This window comes from Ooceraea biroi, chromosome 1 (assembly GCF_003672135.1).
Source record: "Ooceraea biroi isolate clonal line C1 chromosome 1, Obir_v5.4, whole genome shotgun sequence".
NCBI lineage: Eukaryota > Metazoa > Arthropoda > Insecta > Hymenoptera > Formicidae > Ooceraea > Ooceraea biroi.
In genome coordinates, this window is record NC_039506.1 from 24,137,023 (window position 1) to 24,164,430 (window position 27,408).

Sequence of the window (27,408 nt, forward strand, 5' to 3'; positions counted from 1 at the left end):
AGGAAGGGAGAGGCGCTAGGACGGTTTAACGTGTTAATTAGGGGGGTGTCGTGACAGGGACGAGACGGAGGGAGAGGCGCTATTATGCACGCGCGTGTTTACGTAGAAAATTACTCGCGCAACGGGGGAAACGAATTAACGCTCGCACGTGCAATTATTGCGGCCCGTGCTTGCAGCGAAAGGTACCGGCCGTTTTCGTCGTCGTAACGACGCTACGCAGCTGCGGAGAATGCCGTCGCGACGAGCACTAAACGGGACTTTAGTTTCTTTAAATCGGCCGCTCGCGCAGCTGCCACGAGCTTGTTAAGTCAGACATTTCCCGTACTCGTTACGCGAGCCGCGTGTTTATTCGCGCCTCCGCGATAGTTAGTCCTGACATCCGCTCGCGTCTTTCGTGTTTTTGCAACAACAATTGCAGGCGGTTGCGACGCTCGCCCTCACTGACGAGGGAGTTTTAACGAGCTTCCCTGCGGCAAACGCTGGCTAATTTTTGAAATCGAACCAGCTGTGGCGCGCGAGAAAGCGGCGGATACCGGCACGCCCATGAATTCGCCCCCGGAAACCGCTATTATTCTACGGAGGATCGTGCGTATTTTACCCGCGCTCGGTGGTGGCGTGAGGGGTTGGAGTGGTCGGGAAGCGAGACACGGCGCAATACGGGTGAGAAGAATACAAGAGACTCGCGGGACGCGCGCGAGAGTCGGAATGTCGTCCCGTAATATCAGGAATATATCGCCGGGGCTGTAACCACAAGTCATGTTCAATCGAATGAATCGTACGGAATAAAAATAAACCTGCCTACCGCGCGCGGAGAGACGGAGGGTCTAATACCCCGGGCGAGGACCCCGGTGGCGCGGAGGGTACTAGCGCGAGGGTACAGGCGCGGGAGGGCGGAGGAAGAAATTCGAGGGAAAGGAAGACACCGAAGAGGGAAGAGGAGAAGCCTGTCGGAGCGGTTGCCAGAGCGGGAGAGCACCGCGGGAGGAGGGAAGCAGCGTGGGACGGGGAACTCGAGGGGGATCGAACAAATGTTCCGGCGGCACATGCATCAAATCCTGAAGTTGCGTGAGAGATGGAGTCCCTGCTTGCTCAGCGGCGAGCCGCGATAAAACGGCCGTGCCGGGTTCACCCTCTTCATCGTCGTCGTCGTCGTCGTCGTCGTTGTTGGCTGCCGCCGCTTCGAAAGCGAGTTCGAGCGGTACTTAGACGCGCGCGCGCGCGTGAGAAAGAGGAACACGTACAAAAAGCGTCTGATATACCTCGGGGCTCTGTGATAAAATTCGCCGCGCTCTTGAATTAAACGCCACAAGCCAACGGGGATAGCACCTCCTTCTCTCTGCTCCTCGCGCGTTTTCGTACAATTTTCGTAAAATCTTTGTGTTGCGCGGTGGTAATCACGCTTCCATTCGGAAGCGATCGACGTCGATACGAGCGATCTCTCCCTCGCAAGGAAGCTCTCGATGTCGAGGGTAACAACCGACAGGTCGCGGCAGGAAATTAAGATGAGAGAGAAAGAAAAGAAAGCAAAGGGATCCGCGTCACGTCCATTGATTGATGAAACTTTCGTTGCAAACGTTATTATCCATCGCTAAAAATGATCTTTGATTACTCGTGGTTGTTGAAGATTGCATCGCGACTCCTTGGTGACGATTAACGGTAACGGTGACAACACTCCGCGATACCTGCGCGCAAAGAGTCAGAAGTGTCTCCGCCGTTCCGACGACGATGCCGAAAGATAGAGGACCACGAGAATAGCGGAGGATGTGCAGAGAGAAGGAGAGAACGAGAGGCAGGGTGAGACACGGGGAAAATAGCTGCACCGAAAGACAAATACGGCGCCAGACTCGGTTACGTTACAGCCGGCTGCGTTCGCGCGCGCGACACCCTCTACTGCTTCCGCCCGACTCTCACCCTCTTATTCCCCTCGGCCATTTTATACGCCGCCGCGTCCGTATTCTCCTTCGTTTCTCCGTTGGCGTACTCTGGATTGTAAGTACGCTACCACCGAGCTTACGCGAAGGTGGACACGAAAAATTATCCAATCCCCGAGATTCCGCCCCGGAACGCCTTTCGTCTTCCCTCCTCTGCGCGCAATGCTGGTAGCGGACTCCAATTGCTCGCCGAGTGTAGATTCAAACGTCAACGCGGATAATCCTTTTTTCTCTTCTTCTGTCTGATCTTTCTATACGTTTTATGCAAGTTCTAATACCTTTCTCCGATAAGTGTATACGAAGTCATACGAGATGGAAATAAATATTATAGAAATATGAAAATAAATGCATAAGCGTCTTGCTGAAAATTGATTTAATATTAACGCAGCAGATTTAATCTCATCGTTATCAACATTCAATCGAAAAATATTTATTTCCCTTAAACTGAGCAAACCTGTAAATTTTTTACGGCTATTTTACCGCGCGCGAGTAAAACGCTAACGCGCAGCAAACGGGAAGTGTTCGCCGGTTGCTTAATCAAGATAAAACATATCGTTCGGCGCGTTTCAATTAGCTCGCCGTTGCTGGATGATAAAAGTTCGACTAGAGCGCACGTGTAACTGAAACTCCGCGGTCTAATAATTAGTTCTTCGCGGAGACGGGGGCGAGGACTGTAGCGGGAATAGTGGTGGCGCGGCCGCCGACAAATTCAATTGGTTCCTCGTGAGGGTACCCTTGATTATAACTGGACCACTGGGGAAAAAGAAGCGGGCAATGATATTTGCCCGGTTTTCGACTCCCGGCACGTTTCCCGTAAATTACGAGGAGAGTTTCGTGCGCCCTTTTCCGCGGGGTCGTAGGCGGTGGCGAGGGGAAGTGGGGGCGTTCTCGATTTTCCGCATTGTACCTCAACGCGAGAAGAATTTCACGTGCCGGCGGAAACGCGTTATTAAAGTCTGCGATTTTCTACCCCATCTTCCCTCATACTGCTATCCCCTTTCCCTTCTCCTCTCCCTTTTTCGCTCTTGCTGTCTGGTATGCGTTCGGGCAAAACTTCTTCGCTCCTTCGTGAATTGTTTCAGAGCAACGCGAAGGAGAGAAAGCCGATGCGAGCGGATGAAGAAAGGTTGGGCGAACGCGAGAGGGACAACTTCGAGGGGGAGGCGAGGAGAAACTTTTCACCAAGGAGAGGGAAGTTAGCACTCTCTGTCCGTTCACCTCCAACCCGATCGCGTAAAAAGGAGACGTCGGAGGAGGGGGGGGGGGGGTCAAGAGGCTCCTTTACGTATTCTGCAAGCTCAGGTTTACACGACCGAGTTATGGCTGGGAAAAATCGGAAGTTCGCGGCCGGGAAGTGGCTGCCGAGTGCCCCGCGTGTGACGCGCATAATAAAGTCGCGGGGACGCAACTTGGCGAAAAGGTTTGCTAGGGACCCGGAAGTGAAACGTTCGGGGTAGTACGCGCGCCACCGTCGTGCCAAATTCGATTTTCAGCGACGCTGGTAGGATGGAGCCGGCAATCCAACCGGTCCCGGCATACTTACATAGTGGAAAGAGAGAAAGAGAAAGAGAGACAATGTTCGCGGGCCCCTCGGGGGGACAGTCGTAAAACCCCTCGCAAACACAAACTACTTTGAAGTAGCAGGGATTCTATAAGACGTACGTGACGCTGTCGGACGTCTCGCAAATGGATCCTCCGCGAGGGATCCGATGACGGCATAAATTCTGCGACCGCGAGATTTCCCGCGGATAACGCGCGTTTCGCTGGGGATTTATAGCCGTCGCCGATACTTGGCGATTGCTCGCGATGTGCACGTTACGTTCCCGTTGGAAAAACGTACACGTTCGGGCGTCTACGTGTCCGTACGTTGACGACCGAATTCTTTCCATTCTCCATCTCTAAGGCAGCGTACTCACGTACGCTGCACTCTACTTACATGTTCCTTGATTTTAATATGTCGCGTATTACGATTCCGACGCATTAATATACCTCTCCCTCCCCCGCATTCGGGCGGAAAAACATGTGGAAAAAGTTACATGCGAGAGGAAGAGACGTGGACGTAATTCTACGTCTTTCAGGAGTATCTCGAATTTTCGTAAATTCGACTAAGGTCGACTATCTCTTGCCTATAATGCCCGTGCACTAACGTGCTACCCTCCCTCGCCGCGGAGGGAGAACAAGCCCGTTATTATGAAAATCCTTAGCAGGCGAGAGCCGGGGTTATAAGCATGAATAAAATAAGCGGTATTAAAATCCACTTTCCTCCCGTGTCCTCCTACCCCCCTTCTTCTCCTTCGGCCTCTGGCGTCCCACCTGTCCCATCCGGCGCCTCCTTGCTGTTCCTCGTAGGCGCCCCCGAGAGTTCGGCCTCTCGCGGGCGAAGTAATGGCATTCCTCTTCTCCTTTCTCTTCCTCTTGCCCAACAATTTACTTCGTTTCGCGGCGCTTCTCTATCCAAGCCCGAGGCTGTCCTCCCCCTCGCCATTCCTCTCTGCTCCCTGATAAACGCGACTCGGCGCGAGATCCTTTTTCGATGAGCGCAAGTTGCGCTGATAACAAGCGGTACGATTACCACGGGAAAGGGAGAGAGAGAGAGAGAGAGAGAGAGAGAGAGAGAGAGAGAGAGTGTGTGTGTGTGTGTGTATGTAAGAACCGATATTGACCATCGTCGATCGCGCGGAGTAACTCGGAGGGGATACGTTCAGCCAGGGAGACCATTTCGGGACCTCTGCACCTTTGAGAGTATTCTAAAAGAGCAGGAAAATGCAAGACTGGGCGAGAGAGAACGTGAAAGAACGCATATCAACTGTACACGATATTAATACATAATTTATATTAAAAAATTTCATAATTATTTGTAGTCAAATCTCATGGGGCTCATTTTACAGGCTAGGCAACTAGAGCCCGGATTACACTGCTTCCCGTACGAAATCGTTTCGGCGCGCTATTATTTGCCAGCATGCGGTCTCGCCAGCACAGGACTCGTTCGCGCGGCTGCCGATAGTGAAGTAAATTATTCGAAGCCTACCTTCTTCCCGGGAGAGAACGTCGGGCGACTGGTTTTAGAGGTAGTAGTTCTATGGTAATGACGGCGTACATGAATATTGAAGGAGTAATCTTCACGGTTTACGGTGCGGTCCTTTTCGCAACAGTGGCGGACTCGCCGGCGCGGCGGAGCCGGGTCAATATCGGCCGCGAGTAAAGCTCGCTATTTTTTCACGGCGTCAAATAAATGAAGCCGGCCGAGATAAATGACGGGGAGTACGCCGATATTATCGGGCGATCCATTTTTCACTCGACCGATATTGCTCGGATTGGAACGCGGCGGCCGGCGGCCTGGTTCATCGACGAGAGAATCGAATAATTAATTATGCCGTTGTAATCGATAAAAATATTTCATCAATATCGTTCGGCCAGATATAGCTCTTGTATATACGTCACATGTACAGGAATACGATATAGGCCGCACGGTGCAGTGTCTCTGGAGAACACACGTGGATATGTCTCGAGTCTTCCGGAACCTCAAGTCTACCACGTGGGGATTCCGGGGTTGCACCGGAGACACGGAAATAGGAGTGGAATGTCGAGATGGCCGAGAGGGTTGCTCGAGCTGGATGCGCTCCAAAGCACGCGGCCGAGCGGTGTCGCGTGCGCGCAGACGAGATCCGCTCGCGGTTTCCGCGGCGTCAAGAGTCCCATCGAGAGGTGCCCGTTCCGACCAGCAGCTCGTCATTGTCTCCATTCTTCCCCATTTCGTCACGCTTTCGATACGCCGCTTCGAGCTTGCCTCGTCTGTGTCGTTACCATGACTACACCATGACGAGGCGGAACACAAGCTGCACGTACAAAAGTATCAGGCCCACGCACGCTCCTTTCCGCTCGCGACACGGCGCGTCCGCCGAGACGAGGATGGCGAGGAGGCTCGATACCAGGTACCCTCTTGCGCGCCGCGTTACAAAGGGGTTGACGGTGACGACGCGCCGAGATGCGACGTCACGTTTGCGGTCTCTTTTTTTACCGCGGCGTTTCTTTTTGCAATTGTCGCGCTCTCGCGTTTAATCTGCCGTCTTAATTGGCAGCGGGATATTTGTCGGGGATCATGGCAGCGCATCGGTGAGATACGTGAGAAGCGTGGGATTCCCGAAAACATGTCGTCACGCACGAACTGCTCGGGTTTTGCAAATGTGAACGCATTGCATATTCCAGGAAACACTCGGTAAGATGATTATTACATGCGTCCGCTGCATATCGCCGTGTCTCGCGACATCAGCGAATTTATAACAAAAACGGATGCCGGATAACGCTCATTAGTCGCGTACGCGTTATATTGTCTTATCACACGCAGGCGTATTATGCATCAGCTTGTTCTTATCTGGCCTACTTCGCCGCGGCGAGGAATTCCATTATTTCTGTCCGCTTCTCATGCGAACATTGTCCATGCGTGACGCCGTCAGGGAGATTACCGCCCAACGATCTTAATTGCACGCGCTTTCGAGAGGAAGTTATTACCTCTTTCTTTTTCGTCCCGGATTGTTCCGCGCGTTCAAGGCACGCCGAAGAAATGCATTCCGCGCCAGACTTGTCCCCTCTTCCTCCTCCTTCCTCGCACGAAATTGAATCGCCCCGCGTCGAACAATGCGCGTACCTAATTTCTGCGGACCGCATATAATGGCAATAATAACACGCCGCTCCAGACGCGTCTCCCAAGAAACACAAGAATGCGAATAGGGAGAGGTGGAATAATGAGGGTGCCTCGTTACGGCGTCGGAAGCTTGCCCACCCCGTGCCCCACACACCGCCAACTCCCATATAAAACGCAAGTATTCCACGTGCGCGCGCGGGAAAGTGCGACACGGGTGGATCCCTGTGGCCGCGAACGATACTATTGGCGATCGCGATACCACGGCGCGATTGTCACGCGGATAACCCGCGCATGCAAAGCAGTCGCAATTAAGCCGGGATGATTTGCATAAAGGTATTGTTTAATGGGAGGGAAGGGGTCGGGCCGGCTGAGAGTGAGCGAACGAACGAGAGAAAGAGAGAGAGAGACGTGTTGCGGGCCTTGGCGCGGAGAGAGAAATGCCCGGTGATGAGCTCACGATAATTCGATTGCATTCCGTTGCACGTTGCATCGGATGACGGCCAATGTTCGGCGCCAACAAGGCAGTTATCGGCGTTGCGACGAGCGTCGATTAGCCGCGAATCCGCGTTGTAACGTGACGGTTCAGGATCGGTCGCGGCGATTGAGTAAGCGCGATCGTGACGAAATTCTTTCGGTATTCATTTGTGCAAGACGCTGGTCTACTAGGACGACTAGTTTATCCCTTCGGTTTCTTTTTTTTTTTTAATATAATGGTAATTTGATGATTGATTAAGCTACAACGGCGTACCGCGTACGCCCACGTGTCCGAGCGCTGACGTGATGTATTACGTAAGATGGCGAATGGTACGTATATACGAGCGTATAAGGTTTATCTATTCTTCAGCGATGACGGCCTCGCGGCGCGCCAAGCCACGCGATTTATTTTACTTAAAGGTACGAGAGCGCGCGCGTGCGGTGATACGAGATGGAGATTCGTTTATCAATCATACGCGGGGGAAAGTATTCTATCGCAGCCGCGCGGGAAGATTAACGTGTGCAAAGCGCGTAACAGAGAAACGATTGTGTCGGGCGAGCGACGCGGAGCGTGGCGTCGTGCTTTATATCCCGTTTGCAGGAAAGCCGGACGTCAATCTTTCTTAGATTAACGCATTCCCCGCGTGCCCGGCTCCCCGCGCCTCCTCTCGCGCCGCGGGCGGTTTGGGGAGATGATTTATGATGTTATATTTCCCCTCGCGGCATTTGAAATGGAGACGTTTCAACGTCCACGGGGAGGAAGTTTTCGCGGAGCGCGGCACGACGCCGAATGAAAAGCGCGCGCGGCCCTCGAGTAGCTGCTGGCGGAAAACGCTCGTTACAAAATGTATCGAAGTTATTAATTTCCGCGGCGCTACGTGCGGAAACCGGCACGTCACGTCCGTCTCGCGACTCGCCCCGGTCGTCCCATAAAACAACCCCGTGACTTTACGAGGGACGCGGAAACGTCGAGCTGATCCGCGAACCGCTCGATCATCTCGCGATTGATCGCACGAGCCAGACGTATTCCGATGAATCGGCGCGATGCATATATTTCCGTGTATTTCTAACAGCATCTTTGACGATAGAACCGTAACAAGAGAAATAAAGATTTCAATAATTCCATTTTCTTTGCATGTCAAGTTTCTCCGATATATCGGAAAATTTCAGCAGATTTTCCATACGTGTTCCTCTCCGCAAGAGTTTCTCTCCTTAGATGTATTAAAATATTTTTCAAGTTTCAGGGAGATTCCCCCCGATCGGGCGATGCAATCCTTACATTCGCGGACGAAGGGACGACGGAGTCCTCCACGAGGAACGCGACAACGCGGAAGAATATATCGAGACACGTTGAAGAATCGCAAGCAGTCTGCCGGTCTATTTATCCAACTTTCCCTATTTGCGGTGCTTTGCTTTACGAGGCACGGTGCGAACGGTGGAACGCCATAAGTCGTAAAATAGCGCGCCGGCGTTAAAAGCATATACTCGTATCTTTTTATTACCTTCATCATTCAATTGATGTGCCACTAAGAAAGTTAAGCTTATGCCGCTTTATCACCTATATCGCGCTAAGGAACTCGACTCAACCTTAATATACGGAGCTTAATTCCCCCCGCCGCGCCGAAAGTGCCTTCGCGCGTGGTGGAATGGCTTCTTTCGCGACGCTGCGTAATGATCATAAACTATTGCCGATCGTATCGAAGCGTCGAAATTGAGGAAGTGATTAAAACGCGACGAGGTACCGCAGTTATATCCTTCGCGATGGTCAGTTTCTTCGAGTTCCACGCGGCGACGAGGCCTCAAGATCGCTTTATTCCCCGTGCACCAATGGCGAACGTTCCCTCGAAGCTTGATACGTGATTTTCCGCCACATTTTCAGATTATTATATACCGCGCGGCGTTACTCGAAGATGGAAAACCAATCGAGGACAACGTCGCTATAAAAACAGTAACTGGACCGATAACTGAACCGCGAATCGCGACAAACAAATCGCGTTACGGCACTCGTTGCAGCGCGCCGCTCGATTTTTCCTCTTTGCGCGAAAGTCCCTCTTGATTGCCGGCAGTGATTCAATTGCTCGTACGGAAACACAGCCGGGACACGCGCGCCGTCAGAGAGCAATCGCGTTAAAAAGCCTCGCCGTCGGGTTTGTCGCACGAGAAACAGTGTTCCGTTACCTCCTCTTCCCGTTTTTTTTGCCGGCCAGCCCCCTTTGGCTCTCGCCGAATGTATTTTTGATCGGGCTACAGCCGCGAAAAACAGCCGATCGAGTCGCAATTCGGCACGTCGTTATCCCGGTAGCCCGAGGGCCGGTCACACATCTTTCGTGAGCAAACGACGAAAAACGGCGAAAAACCCCCAGAGGGGAAAATATTCGGGAAGGTGCCCAGTCGCGCACCGATGGGGAAAATGTATTACCGTTCGACTCGCTTTCAACAGAGCGACGTGAAAAACAACTAGATTTCTCGGCAAATGGATTTGATATACACACGAATGATGTAATGTTCAGATCTACGTGATTCCATTTGGATCTCAAAGAATCATAAGACACGTTGAAAATAAAAAAACTGTAATTGAACGAGTAAATAAATGACAACCTCAATGTATATTTGTATATTTCATTTATGACATATATCCCATCCAATAAAATATCACATTTCGGCATGTACTACACACACACACACACATTGTACATGTGTGTGCGTGCGTGCGAGTGTGTGTGTATCGGCAATTTTTCGATGCACGTTTGCTTGAAAAGTTAAAAGCTAATATTTTTTCAAAAATATATGTCTGTTATAACGAATGCTGCACTTTTTCGTTCTCTCTTCATGTCATCAGCTTTCTTTCGCATTTCTCTGTCGATCCACGCTCGGGATCCGCTGATCCCTGTACTTTGCACGAGTTGCCGTGTGTGGAACGTTTGAGCAGGACACGACGGATCCAGCCGTATGTCACTGAATGCGGACGCAATCACCGCCGTCGGATTTTAGGCGGCGGTTCGGCAAAGCTGATGCAATTCAATGCACGGCGAGAAAGGGATACACAAACGCTCGCTAGCGTTTCCCTAGCAGGGGTTCTGGTCTGGACAGAGCAGATCTGCTTTCCCACAGTATGCGTATTTAGCAATCAGTGGCCAAGGAATCAATCCACCGAATAAGCATTCCGGCAATTGAATTTGCAACGACTATCAATTCACGCACAATATCCACCCTTACGATACATCCGACCGGTACCCGGATACCGTGCTAAGCTGATACGCGCACTCGGCTTGTAGTGTATTAATTGCTTTCGCGTATTAATTGCTAATTACCGTCGATCATTATCATTAATTCATATATTGCCGTTAATGTCGGCGTTGCAATTTCGATGTCGATCTTCTCGTTACTCGTCTTTTCGTGAAATGTCGAGATGGATGCGCCGATAAAAGTACCGTATGTTACCAGTTTTATACGCGTCCGCGGAAAAAAAGGAAAAACGCGGATACATGAGGATACGCGTGTCTAAGTTCTGTCGTTACGTTTTATTTGAACAGCCGGAGTTTGCCCGTGTGGCACTCGATGAGCTCTCACGACGCCTTTGAGACGAGGAGCGGCGCAACGAGACACAATCATCGGCTCTGGAGGCCGACCGTACGGTAAGCGGAACGTGACATTGGCGAAATGCACTTGCACGGATGATAAACGCATCATTCTAGTCGGATTCCGCTATGCAGAAACAGCATTCCATCGGGCTGGATATCCGACCGCGCTCAGCTCCGTCTGATCCTGTTACAATAATCGGCAAATATTGTTCCAGAGGCGAATAGCGATGCGGCGATTTCTTTCTCTCAAGTACTCGCGCGGTACCTGCACTAACAGCTACGAGGAACTTTCTTTCAATCTCGGAACACTCCTCGGAGCTCGTGGAGAAATCTTTCACGCTCATTAAAGAATGATACTTTAATGAACTAGGAAATTCTTGCAATTCCATAAACAATCCCTTTGTCATAAATTATTTATAATTTACTGACAGGTGTCTCCTCCGGCATAATGACTTTTCGCGAGCGATAAAGTGTCGGCGATCACTCATCCCTTTTTTCAAAACATGCACACACGCGAATACGCGGAGGCAGTCTAATAACGGAAATTCTCCGGGGGGACATACCGTACCGTCTATTGGCCTGCTCGGAACGCGAAGAGCGGGCGCTCGCGCGTGACATCTCGACGAATTCATCTCGTAGCAAACGTACGATGCATTCATTATCATTCATCCCGGCACGGATCCCGGGCTACGGTATAGCCTGCGCGCTACTTACTACCCAGCACGGCGGAAGGGCGGAAGAGAGGATGCACACGCTATGCGCGGGGATAAGCACACCACTATCCACCAACCCCCGCGTTCCACCCCGACTTCCCGCACGGTTGCCCGGCTCTTACTTGGATTCCAGTCCAGACAAACAGCTTGCTCTCTCGCAGTCCGTGCGTTTCGCCAAGCACAACACGCCGCCGTTGCTACCGCCCCGTGCGAGGGTGTTTGCGTATCCCGGCAACCCCTCGCTTGTGCTTCGGGCACGGGGCTGGCACGGTCGGTTCCCTGACTGTACGCTACGCTAACGTTGTGTGCGCGACAACTGCTAAGTGCTGCAACAATCCGGCATCGACGCCTCTTACACGGAATTACTGTTAAGCGCGCGCCGCTTCGCGCGTTTCCGCCCTAAACTGATTAGTTTCCCCGCGATTCGGCGTAGCATCTCTGCTGCCGTAAGGGCGACGGCAGCGGCAAGCGCGAGAAGCGGGAGTGGAGGCGAGAATTTCACGAGGGCGCCGGGAGTGCTCGTCGTCGGTCAGGAACGCCGGAAGACGGTCGAGAGGTGTCAATGACTCGCCATTGGACGGCGAGCACGTCGACTGCAAGAATCTTGGAATTCGTGCGGAGTAACGGGGATCGTAGCGACATACACACATACACACTCTCTCTTTCTCGTATGATATGCAGATTCTCCTCCTGCCGTGTTTGTCGAGGGGCGAATGCGGGGTATTTTTACGACTTAGGGCATTTTGCAGCGACGGTCAAACTGAATCGATGTCACGAGTGTATTTTGCATAATTTATCCGACTGTTTTGTCGAATGTGAATGAAATAGTTGGAGTGCATATATAAAAAAATTAAGCAAGAGTACGTATAGCGCAAATTTTAGTTGATAGAAAATTTAATTGAAGAAACAAACTTCTGCAGATGAATAAAATGGAAACGGGCCTGGTACTGTAACATTTGTGCGCATCAAATAAAATCGTGGAAGGATTTCCACAATTCATTCAAATATTGTTTACGTAAGAATAAGAGAATGTTTCACTGTTTGCGACTGTACTATGCTTTATTCATCGAGCAATTAGCAGCAAAAAGCAGCGTAAATTATATATTTCAGCGTCTCGTAAAAAAACATGCTAAGCGACAGCTTAGCTGATCGATACCTTTTTCTCTTTATCGATAAGATATTCCGTACTCCCATTGCGTTTATATCAGCTACCACCAGTGGATTTTCTCGTCTCCGGGTGAAAAACAAAATCGAGGGATTTGAATCTCGAAATAGCGAGCGAGACAAAATGTCAGACCAAAGCGAGATCTGTCCGGTGAATATGCTAACCGTGTTCCAAGGCAAATAGACGATCGAAACTCGAATGTCTCCGGTGGAAAGCGGGCAGAAGCGGAGGGAAAGAGTACGAGTCAATATTAAAGATATATACGTTATCGAAAGGTATGCAGGGAGAGAGAGAAAGGAAGCGAGAGAGAAAGAGAGAGTTCGCGATCTCAATTATGTATTCATAGCTAGAAAGGGTATAACGCGTGCACGCGCGCGAGGGTGGCGGTAGAAGTCAATAGAAATGAAATATCAACGGGGCTGGGGCCCCCATTGGGGTCGCGCCACTTCACCCCCTTTCCCCCTACCCCTGCTCGCCCGCAGCCGCCTTTCCAATACGGGATCCAAAGTGTTTTTCGATATCGCGAAAAATTCCACGGCGCGCCCCTTCGTCTTGCTTTTATTTCTTCTCTCCTGAGCGGGGAGAGTGCGGGGTGGCGGAAGGGGCAAGGGGCCTATTGCATCGCGCTGGTAATATAACTACCTTTTCCCGGGTGCGCGTATCTCGCACACCGGTGAAAATCGGTGGTGGACCCGAACACCCCGGTCGAAGAAATACAATCGTAACTCGGAGCATTTCTTACGTGCGATATCGGAGTACAAGGCGAGTATCAGATGGCGGTAAATATTCATTTCGACTGCGGGTGTTGTGCCGCAACGAGAAGAATTCTCTCCTCGTCCGGTGACACAGGCGCGCGCAAGTAACGCTGCAACGTGTCGTGCCAATGAAACGCGAGCGCGACATTTATTTTCAGCCTACGCTGCGTCGAATCGATGGAAATTCTGTCGCATCGAGCGAGTATCCAATTTGCGCGGGAATCCTCCCTTAATCTTTTTCCTCGCCGTAAGCAGATCTGCAAATAACTTTATCGTTCCCGGTGATGCTAAGAGGCTTAAAGAGCTGCCGGGACCAGCCACGGGCTTACTCCCGAGCCATCGAGGGACTTCGATCTTCCCACCGCGAGAGCTCGAGCGCGATCTGCTCCGCTCCGCGATCCGCATTATCCGCGTTTGTATAGCAGACGAGACAACGATCGTTGTCGGAGGACGCTCGGCGATCCACAGCCGCAAGGATGTGAATGCTGATTCCATCTCGCGCATTCCGGCGCGTAACGACGCACCGCATCACCGAGGAAGGAAGAGGACGGCGACTCGTCCGCTCGTGCTCGCCTGCCCCATTGTCGGACCATTTAGACGTATTTCATCGCGAGGAACGTATACGAAGGAACGAGGAGCTTTACTCGCTTGGAAATCGCGTCCGTGCCACGCGTGCACGCGCTCGCCGCGCCGATGATATGCATCATGCAAAGCCGTACGATCGATCGGCGCATTAAATGCCCACGTGTATTCAAATCTGACGCAGCTTGCTTCTTCGGTTCTCCGATATAGGACTCTCGGTATAGTCTTCGCAATCCATTATGGCCTTGCTGCGTCCGTGTGGGTGATTCGTGCGCGGCGAGATAAATCGATAAATCACGAGAAAGAACGTAATTGAGGACATAAAGCGTTCTGGAGTGGTCGTCGTCTGTCAAGCGTGATTTATATCGTCGCGGAAAGTCGAAACCGCGGAAGAGTAACGTAAGAGTTACGTTAAGTTCTCGGGTAGTACAGATACGCCGGTTACCAGTCTATTAACGCAATACTCGCTCGAGCTCGCTCGCGCGATTCAATCAACTTCTCCGGCCCTGTTGAAATGTCACTAAAAATGACGTGATTAATGAAATAAAATTAAAGTGATACCAAATACGTGTGCATGCACGCCGATGATGTATGAAGCGTGCCGGAGTTGTCTCGGGTATGCGCGTTAATTGCTGAGTAAAAGTACGAGGCGCTATGTTAACGGCTACGCGTTAGTTATCCCGGTATGACTGTCGGCTACATTTGCGGAATGGCACTCGCGGTAATCCTGCACTCGCGGTGTTCGTGCATTCGCGTCCTACTTTTGCCTCGCAAATGAAAGGCACGAGACGGGCAAGAAGGAGAAAGAGAAAGAGAGAGAACGACCGGGACGGCGGCCCGGAGTTGCGTCTCTTAAATCTTAAGCGGAGACAAATGAACCTGCGAAGTCCATGTGCAACTTACCGTTAGGCGGGAACTCGTAGAAGAACGCAGATCTCGGGCTCAGACAGCTGGAACAAGAGGAAAATTACGGTTAAAATATGCTAACAATTAAAGGGGACGATGTGCCGCTTTTGGCGAACCGCCCGGTCGGTCTACAATGCATCTCCACCCCCCATTCCCTCGACCAGCGCTTTTCCGCTTCCTTCATTTTCCTCGGGCTTGTTCGTTTTTTCGTCTCGACAGCGAAAATTTTGCGCCGGTGTTTGGACGCACGCGATTGATATGCGGTCACGTCGAAGTGACAGTTATCGATGAGTATCGATAGTATCGATGGCGAGCTTAATAGAGTGACCGGTCCTGGCGGGATTTAATACCTCCTTTGATACCCGAAATGAATTGCGCGCGCATATCATTACGCGCCCATAATGAATTTACTACTGTTTGCAGAGTTAATTTCGATTTAATTAGTATGTGATACATATTGCATAGCGGCGCGAATTGACTCCCCGTTCGAATTTAACGTAGTCGTTTGTGTAATGCGCGCGGAACAGAATTGCGTAATGCGCATCCCGCTCGCGGAGCATCCTTGCGGTTTCAGAGGATTATATCTGTTATACGAAAAGCCGGCCGGTAAAAAGTAGCAGTAATCATTCGGTGAAAATTAGTGAATGTGTACACAGTTCTTTAATGTTCTTTAACGATGTGTTTCCTGATTCGAAATAATTTGTAACTTGGACGATGATTCGAGTGGAAGCGTCGAAGACGCCACTCATGTTCTGTTGAGAGCTTCATTTGGCATTAAAAACAAAAAAACCCGACATTTCCCCTTTTTGATAATACCTCGCGGATGGTGGAAGGCAAGAATTATTCTGCACGCATTCAAATGCGATCTCCCCGCGGGCACCGAATTATGTACTGACGGTCAAAGGTAGCATTATACGTGTGGTTTAACAAATGCGTAATTCCGCGCGGCAAAATCGCGGATTATTATTACGTCGTTAGCGGCAAATCTCCGCAGTGGCGGAGCACACACGGAAGCGTTGTCCACTAAATGACCGTGATTCTTCTTTTTTTTCTCTCCCTCCCCGCCTTTTTTTACACGCACATAGTACTCCGCGTGGCTATCATGAACGAGACGAGAGATCAAAGTGGTTTACAGCACGTGCTGGTATTTAATTGACTAACAATTACGATCGTTGCACAGTCCATTCGTACGTGGTGGGCCCGCTTCCGGAATGTAAATGTGTACGTGTGCGTGTCCGAAACCGCGCGAGACACAAAGAGATGAGAGGAGAGGGAGATAAGGGCAGTAGAGAAAATAGCGTTTAATCCCATTTATTAACACTTTGATTCACCATGTTGGCCAGCCGGATCACATTACACTCCAAAAGGAATTATAATTTAAATAACTATAAATAATATACAATAATTATAGTAAAATATGATTATAAATTGTAAAAGTAATAATAAAAATGGTGTAAAACTGTTTCATCCTGAGATGATCACATTTTAAACCAAAGTTAGCTAGAATTAATATATAATAAATAGTTAATTGCAGTTTCGTTCCAGCCCATGTGGATAACATATTGGAGACCAAATATTAGAGATGTTAAATAACTAATGCAGAGAATAAATAAATAATTTCGCAACGCATCCGTTTATTACCAACCATGTTGCCAACCAACGTGTCGTCCCGGAACGTCTCGTTCGTCGAACCGCTTAAACTTCGCTCGTTTAAAATCGCTCGCTCATTTGGAGCAACGTTTACAGCGCGTACTATTCCACCGAACGTTAAATGCAACAGAGTATCAAACTTTACATTCGTACATCCAGCAATAATGATCCGTTTCATTCGATACTACGATCCGGCTAATGACGGACTCTGTCGTTTGACGGTACGACGGGGTACGTAAACCCCGGTAACACGTCTCGAAGTCGCAACGCGAGACCCTCGTGTCTCTCGTAAACGGCGGTACTCGTGCTCGAAGTATTCCGGGTATCCTGCTGAACGGTGGACGCCGGAGGTCGATCTCTTACGGTAAATCATGCTGGAATGTGCACACGGAGTGATTCCCGACAGACTTAAGGGTCGTACCGAAAGCGCGCGGGGCTAATCGTCTTACTGGCGTTCTCTCTCGATTCTACCGAATCTACGTTCCACAAAGCGATCCACCGGCACAGGAAGTCGAGAAGTGTCCCCAGGTACGAGCACGATGTGTGTTCGATGAGGAGGGGCGAGGGGAGAGAATGACGGAATGGCTCGCAGGACTGGTCGGAAGGACGAAGGGTTCGCCAGTTCACGTGCCAGAGAATCGGTAATAGATAGCGCGTCATCGGCTCCGACGTATCCTAATACACCATTCCGTAATACTAACCGCATACTAATAGAGGCCTTTGACGAAAAGCTAACATCTCGCCGGGTAAACCGCGTCGCAATTCCGGGTTCCGGGGGTTCCAACCTCCTGCATCGGCATCGGCGCGCGTGACGACCGCTTCCTCTGTCTCCGCCACGGTCCACCGACCAGAATCGATTGCCTTGAATGGTTCCTCCTCATCCCCTTCACCCCGTTCCTATACGGTGCATTCGCGATAGATTCCACTGGCAACGTAGTACAAACGAAGGGTAATCCGCTGTGCCATCCGAGGACCGGCAGTACAATTAGGATAAGTAGTTAGCTATTCGTAACGTTAATTGTAGGGGCGGAGGAAGGAAGAGAAAGCGAACTTTCGCTAGAGCGACGTGTGTTTAGATTCGTTCAAAATTTTCGACGTTTCTTGCGTGACCTGGAAAATGGAAATTCGTAAACGTTTCTATTTCAAGACACCAAGATGATGAAGTAAAATGACGTACGTCTCAGTGTGTCAACGATGTATGTCATATGCTGCTGTCAATGATCTTCGTCAAGTTCCGCAGCTGCAGAGTAGAAATAACTTTTCAACTTACGATTAATAAGCTGACAGCTACTGACGAGATTTTCGATCATTTAATAAATTAAAGAATTCTCACGCTAACGGCGCGACGAAGATTGATGATCAGTGAGAGAGGTGAGATACGAAGAATTGATCCTCCACGAACTATTGCGTCCTCAGGTCAAGCTGCGAGAAGCACCTCGCCAAGAGAGACCGACGTTTATCGCACCGGGACAACTAAAGCGTCGCAGAATCGATCGCGGATGCGAGCGTACGACCGTATTGGACCTCCATTCTCGTTAAGCTTACAACGTCCGGACTTAGAGGGACTGATTGCTTCTTTCTCAGGGTGGAACGGCGAACGTTTGTCGTGCCGACGATCGATCTACAGCTGTTAAGCGTCACGATTGCCACGGCGAGTGAGTAGAGGAACCGAGTCCGCTTGCAAAAGGATGGAGGAATGTTTTTAACCGCGGCACGACTGCCACTCCCGTCTTCATGTAATAAGACGGCCGTTTATCCGGAGTGATTAATTAATTTGACGCTCACGCAAATGGAATCCTAATGAAGCTACGATCAGCTTGGCCGGGATCAAGCGAGATCTGCGCGAGATCTGATATACGAGATATTCGCGTGCGAGTAGTGGTTCCTGCTGCATCGCGGATGTTTCATACGCGATTGAAAACTGCAGAGAAACACGAGTTCCTCCGCGCTACTCGTTTTTAACTTGGTCGCTGCCGACGCTCGAGAACACTCGGCTATGCAAATTCCTCCTGGATGGAGCAGGAGCATGAACATCCTCGAGCAGCGTCGCACGTTTTTCTCATGTTGCTCCTGCTCGTTGCTCTCGAGCGTCTTCCGGCCAGAAGATGGACTTGGAAAAAATTCGTAAGATCCTTGGTCCGCCGCGGAGCGTCTCGGAGAGATTAACGAGACAACCCCTGCGAAGAAAACGCCGCTGAAATATACTGAATATCATCTACCGAAACGTTTTCGGAGAACGCTCATTATGCAAATTTTAATCGTCGCGTTTATTGTTGTGCAGGAGAAAAGTGTATATAAGTAAGACATTTGATTTTACATGCGTAAGAGGCGGTTAACGTGCTGACTGATCGAACTACAAACTAGAATTTAATGCTTTTTTACAAATAAAGAGACGAGCGCGGTTGACGCTGAATACGTGACGCATAGAGAAGGGCATAGAAACGGCACGTATCCGGTTTGCTGCATTAACGTGATTCCAGTATAATCACGCGCGATACATTTGTAATAATGAATGAATTTACGAGGGAATGGTAGTTTCCGTTGTTATTCATAAGCGCACGTTCCTCGTTGAAATCGTAACAAAACCGCGATATTTTCGTTTGGCAAAAATAATCACGCATTCCCCACAAAATACATGTCGCCGCAAAACCCGTATTTAATATTGTGAGATTGCGTTACGTTTAATAATCGTATTTCTTCCACGCACGAAAAACAGTGAATATCCAAAATTCATCCGGGCAGCTGCAGTCGCGTGGCGCCAACTCGACGCTTCATAATCTTGACGGAGGCGCGATTTATGGCGGCATTAAATAATTTCATTCATAAATGTATTAACGTTAGCCGCGGTTATCGTTTAAGAATATTAATTTCTGACATGAGGGATTACGCACGAAAAATTGGACAAACGGTCTCTCGCAAAACGGTATAAATAAAATAAAACGCGGATATAAATGTTGCATGGAGCGCAACCATACGTTTAATAAAACAATGATACATTTTACAAAACTCTCGTGCAGTACAATAAACTATGCTAAACGCTGACAGCGCCGACAATAGTAACAGCTGTAATAACAGCAATAACAATAACGGCGACAGAAGTAATCCTTTTAGTGACATTACTTTACTCCAATGCATTCGATGCATTATCAGCGATAAACAGCTCCGCGATGGAGATAATAAAGTACCGTCCAAATGGTCGCGATAAGCGTCGATTCCGCACGGAAATCGCATTCCGCGCCGCGCAATGCAGCAGCAGCCCGCGTGCGCGCGAGGGAGAAGCGGGCGAGAAGCGATACGACAGCTTCATCCGGGCGGCACGATCGAAAAATCCGGTTTTGTCCGGTAGGACGTGGGGAATCGATCGCGCGTCGGTACAATCGCTTGGAGGTGGCCGGACGCGAAATATGGACGGGGACTAAACTGCGATTATACGTACGCAGGGGAGACGCGGGGGTGAGGTCGAGGGTTTCGCAGAGCGGATAATCGGAGCGCGCGAGCGTGCGCTCCGACTCGACGCGGCTCGACGCGACGCGACGCGACGCGACGCGACGTGCCGACGAGTCGATAGGATTACTCGCCCGTCGACACGACAAAACCGACCATCGGCCCGTGGCTGTCAACACGTCAGTCAGGCTTTACTTCGCTGCGTTATTGTCCGTTTATTAATTTATGACCGCGGGCCCCGTGCGATTGTTCGCCGCGCGCGAATGTTCGCGCGAGCGGTTCGAGGTGCGCGGTCCGTCTCTCGCGGCGGCGGCCGGCCGATTAATTCTGTCATGAATTATTCCGAGCCCCGTCGTTAAAGGGATCCACCGATATTCGCCTGCTTCGCCTCGACTCGACAGAAGAGAAATCGATAAAAGAGTGCGCAGAAATTTTCGCGAAATTTTCGTCGCGATGTGTATGAGATGTGTGTACGCGTGTAGCAGACGGCGCGAATGAATCTCATGGGAAGCGGGAGATGAAACGCGTGCGTGTCCACCGCATTATGATAATGACGTTGCATTCCGCGCGGCGCGCAAATACGCTCACGGCAGAAAGACGTGACGGCCACGCCAGACCAGGTCAAGTCAGGCCAGGCCAGACCAGACCAGACCAGACCAGACCAGACCAGGACAGACCAGACCAGACCAGGCCAGGCCGGTCGCATCATCGAGCCGGGTGATCGTTAAGCGCATCATCGACCGCGTGACAAACGGCCGGCGCGTTCGCTGGCCGTGTGCGCAACCGCGTATAATTAATGCACGCGATCCATTCGTCAATCGGACGCGATATCCATCTCCCGCACCGCTAATGAATTCCGCGATCATCGTCTAGCCGCTTCGACGCGCGTTCGTTGTGCTGCACGACGGGGGCCGCGCGCGATGGATCCTCTCGTGCGCTCGAAACGGGCGGAAGCGTGCATAGGGCTGCTGCTGGTGCATTTCCATCCCGTGATCATCGGCCAGCTCGAAAAAGATATTTATCATCGCGACAGCGAGGTAGGAAGCCGGCTCGGTCACGCAACCGCCATTTCCAGAAAGATAGCGAGCAATCTTGCTGTTTCAGCGTTCTCCCATCCACGCGCGCGCTCGTATTCTTGATCTGTCTTGTATAATATTTTTCATATCAGAGAAAGAGCTTCCCGCTTTCTCACGTCTCTATTTGATATTAAAATATATCCTGGCATATACACTTATTTTATATTTATTTTATAAAGATATCTGTTCCATAAAAATGCAGCTTGTTAAGAATGAGCATTTCGTTAATGACATACGTCAATAATATCGATAGGTCCATTCCTACATCCGATCCTGCTCATGCGCGACGAAAGAAAAAGTAAAAAGAAACTTTCTCGTCGTGTGCCGTCATCGACTTTGATGCCGCGGTGAATTTATCAGAAATCATTGTAGACTCGCGAGTCCGGCTGGAGCATAAAAAGTAACGCGAATCTGCCCGATTGGTTTTCAATATTGCCGCAATGTGTTCTCCTAATATTCTCCCGATGTTTCCTGACTCGTAACGCGATGCGTGTGGACGCACGCACCTTGCGCAGCATCGCAATAAATTACCACGAAGTCGGTAATTATTTCGGCATACGTGGCCAACGGGTAGGACCGTGCTCGGTTCGTTTCACTAACTTGCCGAGCGTTGTACGACGGAATTTATGAGCCCATTAAAAATCTCCGCCTAATGTCCTCCGGGACGCAGAAATTTCTGGGTATGTAAGCGAATAAGTTTCCAACGACGCGCAATAAAGATATAATACTGAATTCGTGCGCTTAATGTTAATCTTCTGGCTGATCACCGCAGCATGACTACCATTTCACTCTCGTCCTCGTGTAATAACGTTGCAAGTTTATCCCGAGTAATTAATTGAATGTGTAATCGGATACACTTTGTGCGATCAGCAGTGAACGCCGATAAATAATTAGAAATGATTATACTGTAAGTGCTCCTTCCGAATCTCATTAATATTTATTGACTCGCGTAATGGTTATTGATATCTCTTTACATTATGATGATGACCGCGTACATGCACATCGATGCGCCCGCATCAACGGATCCTCCTTATTTAGGTGGATAATACCCGCTCAAAGAGAGCACCGATTCTCATTATTTACAGCGGAACGGTAATTGCACTCACGAAAAGCTTCGTGCGATCGGCCGTTATTTCCGAGCAATTAATTTTATACCCGCTGTAAATTAGTGCCACTGCTAGGTGCCGGGCAATGATGCTAAATCAGCATATCCACGTGTAGCGGGCGCGGTTATTCGCGCGGTTATTGTATCTCGAAACCGCACCCGCGTCCATTAGTAGCTGCTCCTCAAATCGACTCCGAGCAAAGTTGATAAAAAGCCCGTAATTTGTGGAAGAAACTGCCTGCCTTCCTGATCTGCGATCTCGGGTCGGTCATTCCTGGCGATTCCGCGAACGTCATCATTATCATCGTCGCTTGACTCGCGAGAGTTCTCTTTCTCAAGAGAGAGTCCGCTGTGGATTCCGACTCTACGTCATTACGGAAGAACGGAGGAGCACCCAGAACGCGGATATAGTTCGTGGAAGCGTACTCATTCGCAAAAACGAGCGTGCTTATCGTGTAAAGAACAGGAGAAAGAGAGATAGATAGATAGAGAGAGAGAGAGAGAGAGAGAAAAAGAGGAGAGAACGGAGAGAGCAGTTTCATGGGGTTCAGGACCGCGGTTATTCGCGCGTGCAGGAAAACAGTCGATGGCCACGGCGCGATAATGGAATTTAATAATGCGATATGCCTTCTGCACCACCCTGCCTTCCTTCCTCGCTCTCTTTGTCCGTCGCGGGTATCCTCCGTGCCCGTTTCTCCCTTTCGCCCACTTCGTCTTTCGGTTCCTGCCGCTCGCAACGACGGTGCCGTCGAGAAAGTACTGTGCCGGAGCCCGTGCACGCGCTCGCTGGCTCGGTTCGCCGGTTAATTAGCCATTAAATATCAAGCAGCCGGCATGAGACTGCACGCAGATGGTATTTCGGATCAGTTGGAGCAGTTAGCAATGGGCAATTACGGATAATAAACAGACTGCGCGACTGCGGCGGCGAGCGGCGCGCGTGGCGTGTTGTACGAATCCGGCAAGGCGGGCCGCGGCATTTATGCGATGCACGGGCTCATAAAGATGGGAACACCATGCGAAATGCACGAGACCTTCCGTGTTTGAGGTTTGGTATTTCTTCTTTTCGTCTGTAACCCTTTCGCTACGGGGAGCAGCCTCGACCGAACAGCGATTATAGAGCACTGTAGACCGCTGGCGTCACGCATTTTAGCAATTAGAATTATGTTCTTTATTTGCTCTATTGATTTAAGTTGTTACATCAAGATATGATTCTCCATAAAAATAAAACGGAACTTATACAAAAGCAATATTTATTTAAATTTGTTATTTAATCTACGAGCTATTTTTCATGAATGAGGACTATAGTTCACGTTAGGAGTTGAACTGGTCTCATATTTAATATTGGAGTTGGTGGCAGTGAACTGCTTTTTCGAACGACTGTGAATACTCGACGAGTCGATGGTTTCGGAGCCACGAATTGGAGGAATTCCACGAATTGGGAGTGTGGAATTAAAAGACGGGAGATTCGCGAGAGCAAAGTATTTATCCCGCGTTGACAGCTCAATTTCGGAACGATCTTGTTTTTCGAGCTCTTGTTATTCGAATTGTTCGTACGCAGAGGTGTGTCATGTTTGTTCGTTTGCGCGAATCGAATATATCTCAGCACGAACACGCGTACCGCAAAAATTCCCACGCTCCGTGAATATGAGAATCCGGGATGCGTTTACGATAATCGATTTGCTGCTTCGTTCCGAGGGAGATTAATTAATCGACGCGGACAAAATATCAAGCCGACTGGATAAACCATTAGCATTAATATTTCATTGTTCCCGCGCGTTGCAGGCGTTATCCGCTTATCTGGGTCAAATCATTAAACGCGGAAATCACTTTGAGAGTTTCGAGTTTTCTCGGATTTACGATATTCGCAAATGTTTGTCGTCGCACGCCGTTGCGCGTTGGTACGAACGCAATGTCGATTGCGCCACGTTACCTATTACCACTTACATGAACGAAGCCGTAATTGCGGATTCTTTATCGCAGTATACAAGAGGTATGATATTCCTCCTTCTTACCTTTGATAGGCTGCTTGAGGTCCGGCTGGTGTCACGGCGGTCGTGTTTTGTGTGGCGAGCGCGAGCTTTTGCTGTCGATGCTGGAGCATCTGCCTGCTGAAGACCCCGTATCCGAAGCCGTAGATTTCGTCCTCCTCCTTGTCGCTGAGGCAGCTCGAGGGCTGCACAAAAATGGAGAGAGTGGTTCGACTCTTTTCCTTTACCTTATACAGGGCGATGGGTTCTGCTTGCGAAGCAGCACGGTCTATACTACTTATGTACATCGCAAGTGGGAGGAGCCCCGGGGGTCGTATTAAGAACTCGTTACACGACAGCGTTGTTGCATCGTGATATTTTGCGAGAAAGAAGAGCGCGCGTGCGACCAGAGACGCGGTCAGTTTAATCCCTCTTTTCATCATAAGGAGACAAGACCGAGGAAAACCCAATTACAAGAGATATTCCTCAATGTAACGATGCGCCGTATTAATATCTTGGATTTTGGATATCCACAGAATCAGTTTTTTCTCTCTTTTCTGCCTTTCCTCTTTTTTCAGATTTTTGTCGTATTTTTTGGCTCTGTGCTCCCGAGGTTGACGCAAGATTCTGATACCGCGTGAGGCACGAAAATCGGAAGAGAGAAAGAGAGAAAAAGAGTTAAATGACGACTCGGTCGACTGAGAATTAAGCGCGGGTAGCGGCATGATGGTTTAATCAAGCCGTGATGTTCCGGAACGAGTGACCTTTATTAATTTTCCAAATCGACACACCATCGATCTCCTTCGGAGGGAATTTGACCTTAATCGTCATTCAATTGCTCGCGATTGAAAACTCGATTAGCCGCGGGGAAAGTCTGGGTAACGAACAATAACCGATTTAAGCCGGGATCGATAGGGTCTACATGGTTAATCGCCTTAAAGCACTTTGGGAAGTTACTCGTGGAGGAGCCGCGAGCCCACAAATGCAAAGTGTTTGAGCTCCCGTGAAGCATTCTCCGTCAAATCTCCCTTTTGTCGAGCACGCCGTCTCGGCGTAGCGGAAAGCGAGGCCAGAAACGCTATCACAATATTTAGAAAATTATTTCGATAAATATTACGACGATCCCTCCGTTTCAATAGGAAGGATTACGACGTGCTATCAATCATTATCAAATATTAGCTATAACGATTGATACATTTTGTCGCACAAAATCAAAACGCAATTCCAACGTTAGGCGAATAGGTTTCGCATTCTGCGACAGTCGATCGCTCAATCGCGCACGCGATAGGTATTCGTCCGACAATCTTCCGACATATAACAGAATCGTTTTCCTGTGTCGAAAGGAAAGAGAGAGAAAGAAAGAGAGAAACGCACGTATCGAATCAACCGGACTGCCGTTTCTCCTCTCGCGGGTTCGATCCCTTCGAAAGCAATTTGGCGAAGTGTCAGGGGAACGGAGTAATAAGGAGAAATCGCGGCGATGGACAAGCTACTATACGTCGCCCTCTAACCGCATTATGCCGCCGCTCGCGGAAGCAATAAAAAGAGAGAATCGTCGATCGGGTCGGAAAGGGCGGCGAATAAAGGCGAATATGAGGGACTCACCGAGTATTTCCCGGGCACGTAAATGGGCTGTGAATGACTGGTGGTGAGCTGAGTGTTGGGCATCCGAGCGGTGGCGTTCGTTTCTCGACGACGCAGCTCCTCAAGTGGCTCCAGGACGTCGCCGTAATGCGTCCTGAAGAGATCCGCGTACCTCGACGCCAGTCCCTCCAGGTAGCCCCTCTCGCCCTCCTGAAACAATCGAAATGTGACATTGAATGAATCGTCGGGGAGAACGGACGATGAGACATATGACATAAGATGTGTGTCACTCACGAGTGCATAACGCACTCGTCGTACCGCGCATAAACTGTTAAATCTTGACTACGTTGGTTTTGACTCGCACAATATTTTATTGAGTCCTTTAATCATGCGTTTCGGGTTTACGCAGTTTACGGAAGGGCGGTTCGCTTGCTACTGCTAAGTGCTAGGCACTCGCGCGGGATATCACGTTAAAGATTTATCGGTAACGTTGACATCGCTATCGATAAACGGATCAATAATCTTAATAATAAGCGGTCGGTAATGTCATATCATACATAAACTTCAACGACGCTGCACTAAATAAAAATCCTACAACCTTTACATGCTAACTCATCGGGCTAGCTGAAGGCTCTTGAGAAGACACCCGTGCACATAAAAGTATGTGTGTGTGTGATGTACGCCTTGTATTCCCGAATCGAGCCAGACCGACGTGCCGACGCCAGTGGTGTATGATTCAACAAGGTAGAGCGTAAAGGCGAACGTGAGAGGAAAAGAAAGTCAAACGTCGGAGGTCGTACGACTCGTACGAGGGAGGGTTGGAGAACGGGCGGTGAAGAAGGAACTCCGACGGTGGAAGCCGGAGAAGAAACCGGGGAGGAAGCCGGAGGTAAGGATCGGCGCACGACGGAGGCTGGTGTCACATTAATATTTCACGATTCCACTTCCGCCGGTTCTCGATTCGACTCCCGGCTCGTAGTAAACCGTAGCCGGGGTCTGTGTCCTTCCCTTTTACGGCTACAGAGAGAGAGAGAGAGAGAGAGAGAGAGAGAGAGAGAGAGAGAGAGAGAGAGGAGAAGAGGGCGCTGAGAAAAGGGGTGGCGAGGGGGTGGTAGTGGTAGAGACGAGAGCAACGAGAGCGGGTATGGCGGATCCCGGAGGTCGTGGAACGGGAACGCTTTGTCTGGCGCGAGTCGCCTCCTATTTACACTTTAAGCGTCTCTATCCATCCGCCTCCGCTTCCTCCGTCGCTGTCGCCTCCGCCGCGCGGTTTGCCATGCCGGGCGCACAAACGATATTCCGCGGCTACCGCGGTCGTCTACCGGATTTAAATCCCATTTGTAAATATTCCCTCCGCGCGGGACTGTGAGTGAATTACGTGGGAATTATGCCCGACGCGAAGAAGCGGTTCATCTTCTCCGCTCGGTTCTCGCGGCCTCGCGCCCGCTCCAATTTCGCCGAGAGGCGCCGACAGTTTTTGCTCGTCACTACGAGTACAGCTTTGCGACGAAACGCGCGAGGCGTTTAATCCTCCACCGACTTGCGTGAGAGAAACAAAAAAATGTCTTTTTTTAATTGTAACGTCAACGTGCGTTGAAATAAAAAACGCTTTGCACGGAGTGATGCTGGAGTCACATTCATCACAATCATAATGGAACCGCTGAGTGAATGACAAGGCAATTATGACATGAATTTTTGTTTTCGGGATTGTCCACAACTGCTTTACAACGACTGCAAAATCAATTCACCAATCTGTCAATCAATCAGACTCTTTTGCCAGTACCGTTTCTAAAGAATTCGTCGCGATTTATTCCGCTCTATTCCCAGGGCATA

At 49.9% G+C, this 27,408-nt stretch overlaps 1 protein-coding gene across 2 annotated transcripts in view; it reads right to left on the minus strand.

The window, feature by feature from the left end:
- Positions 1-27,408, minus strand: part of LOC105279368 (SAM and SH3 domain-containing protein 1) — a 332,254-nt gene that overhangs the window by 44,359 nt on the left and 260,487 nt on the right. For both annotated transcript variants that reach the window (XM_026972705.1, XM_026972703.1), the window contains exons 2-4: positions 25,597-25,785; positions 24,037-24,197; positions 14,747-14,793 (exon numbers count right to left, since the gene is read on the minus strand). In XM_026972705.1, coding sequence (XP_026828506.1) covers positions 14,747-14,793; positions 24,037-24,197; positions 25,597-25,785 — 397 coding nt within the window. The remainder of the gene's footprint in view (positions 1-14,746; positions 14,794-24,036; positions 24,198-25,596; positions 25,786-27,408) is intronic.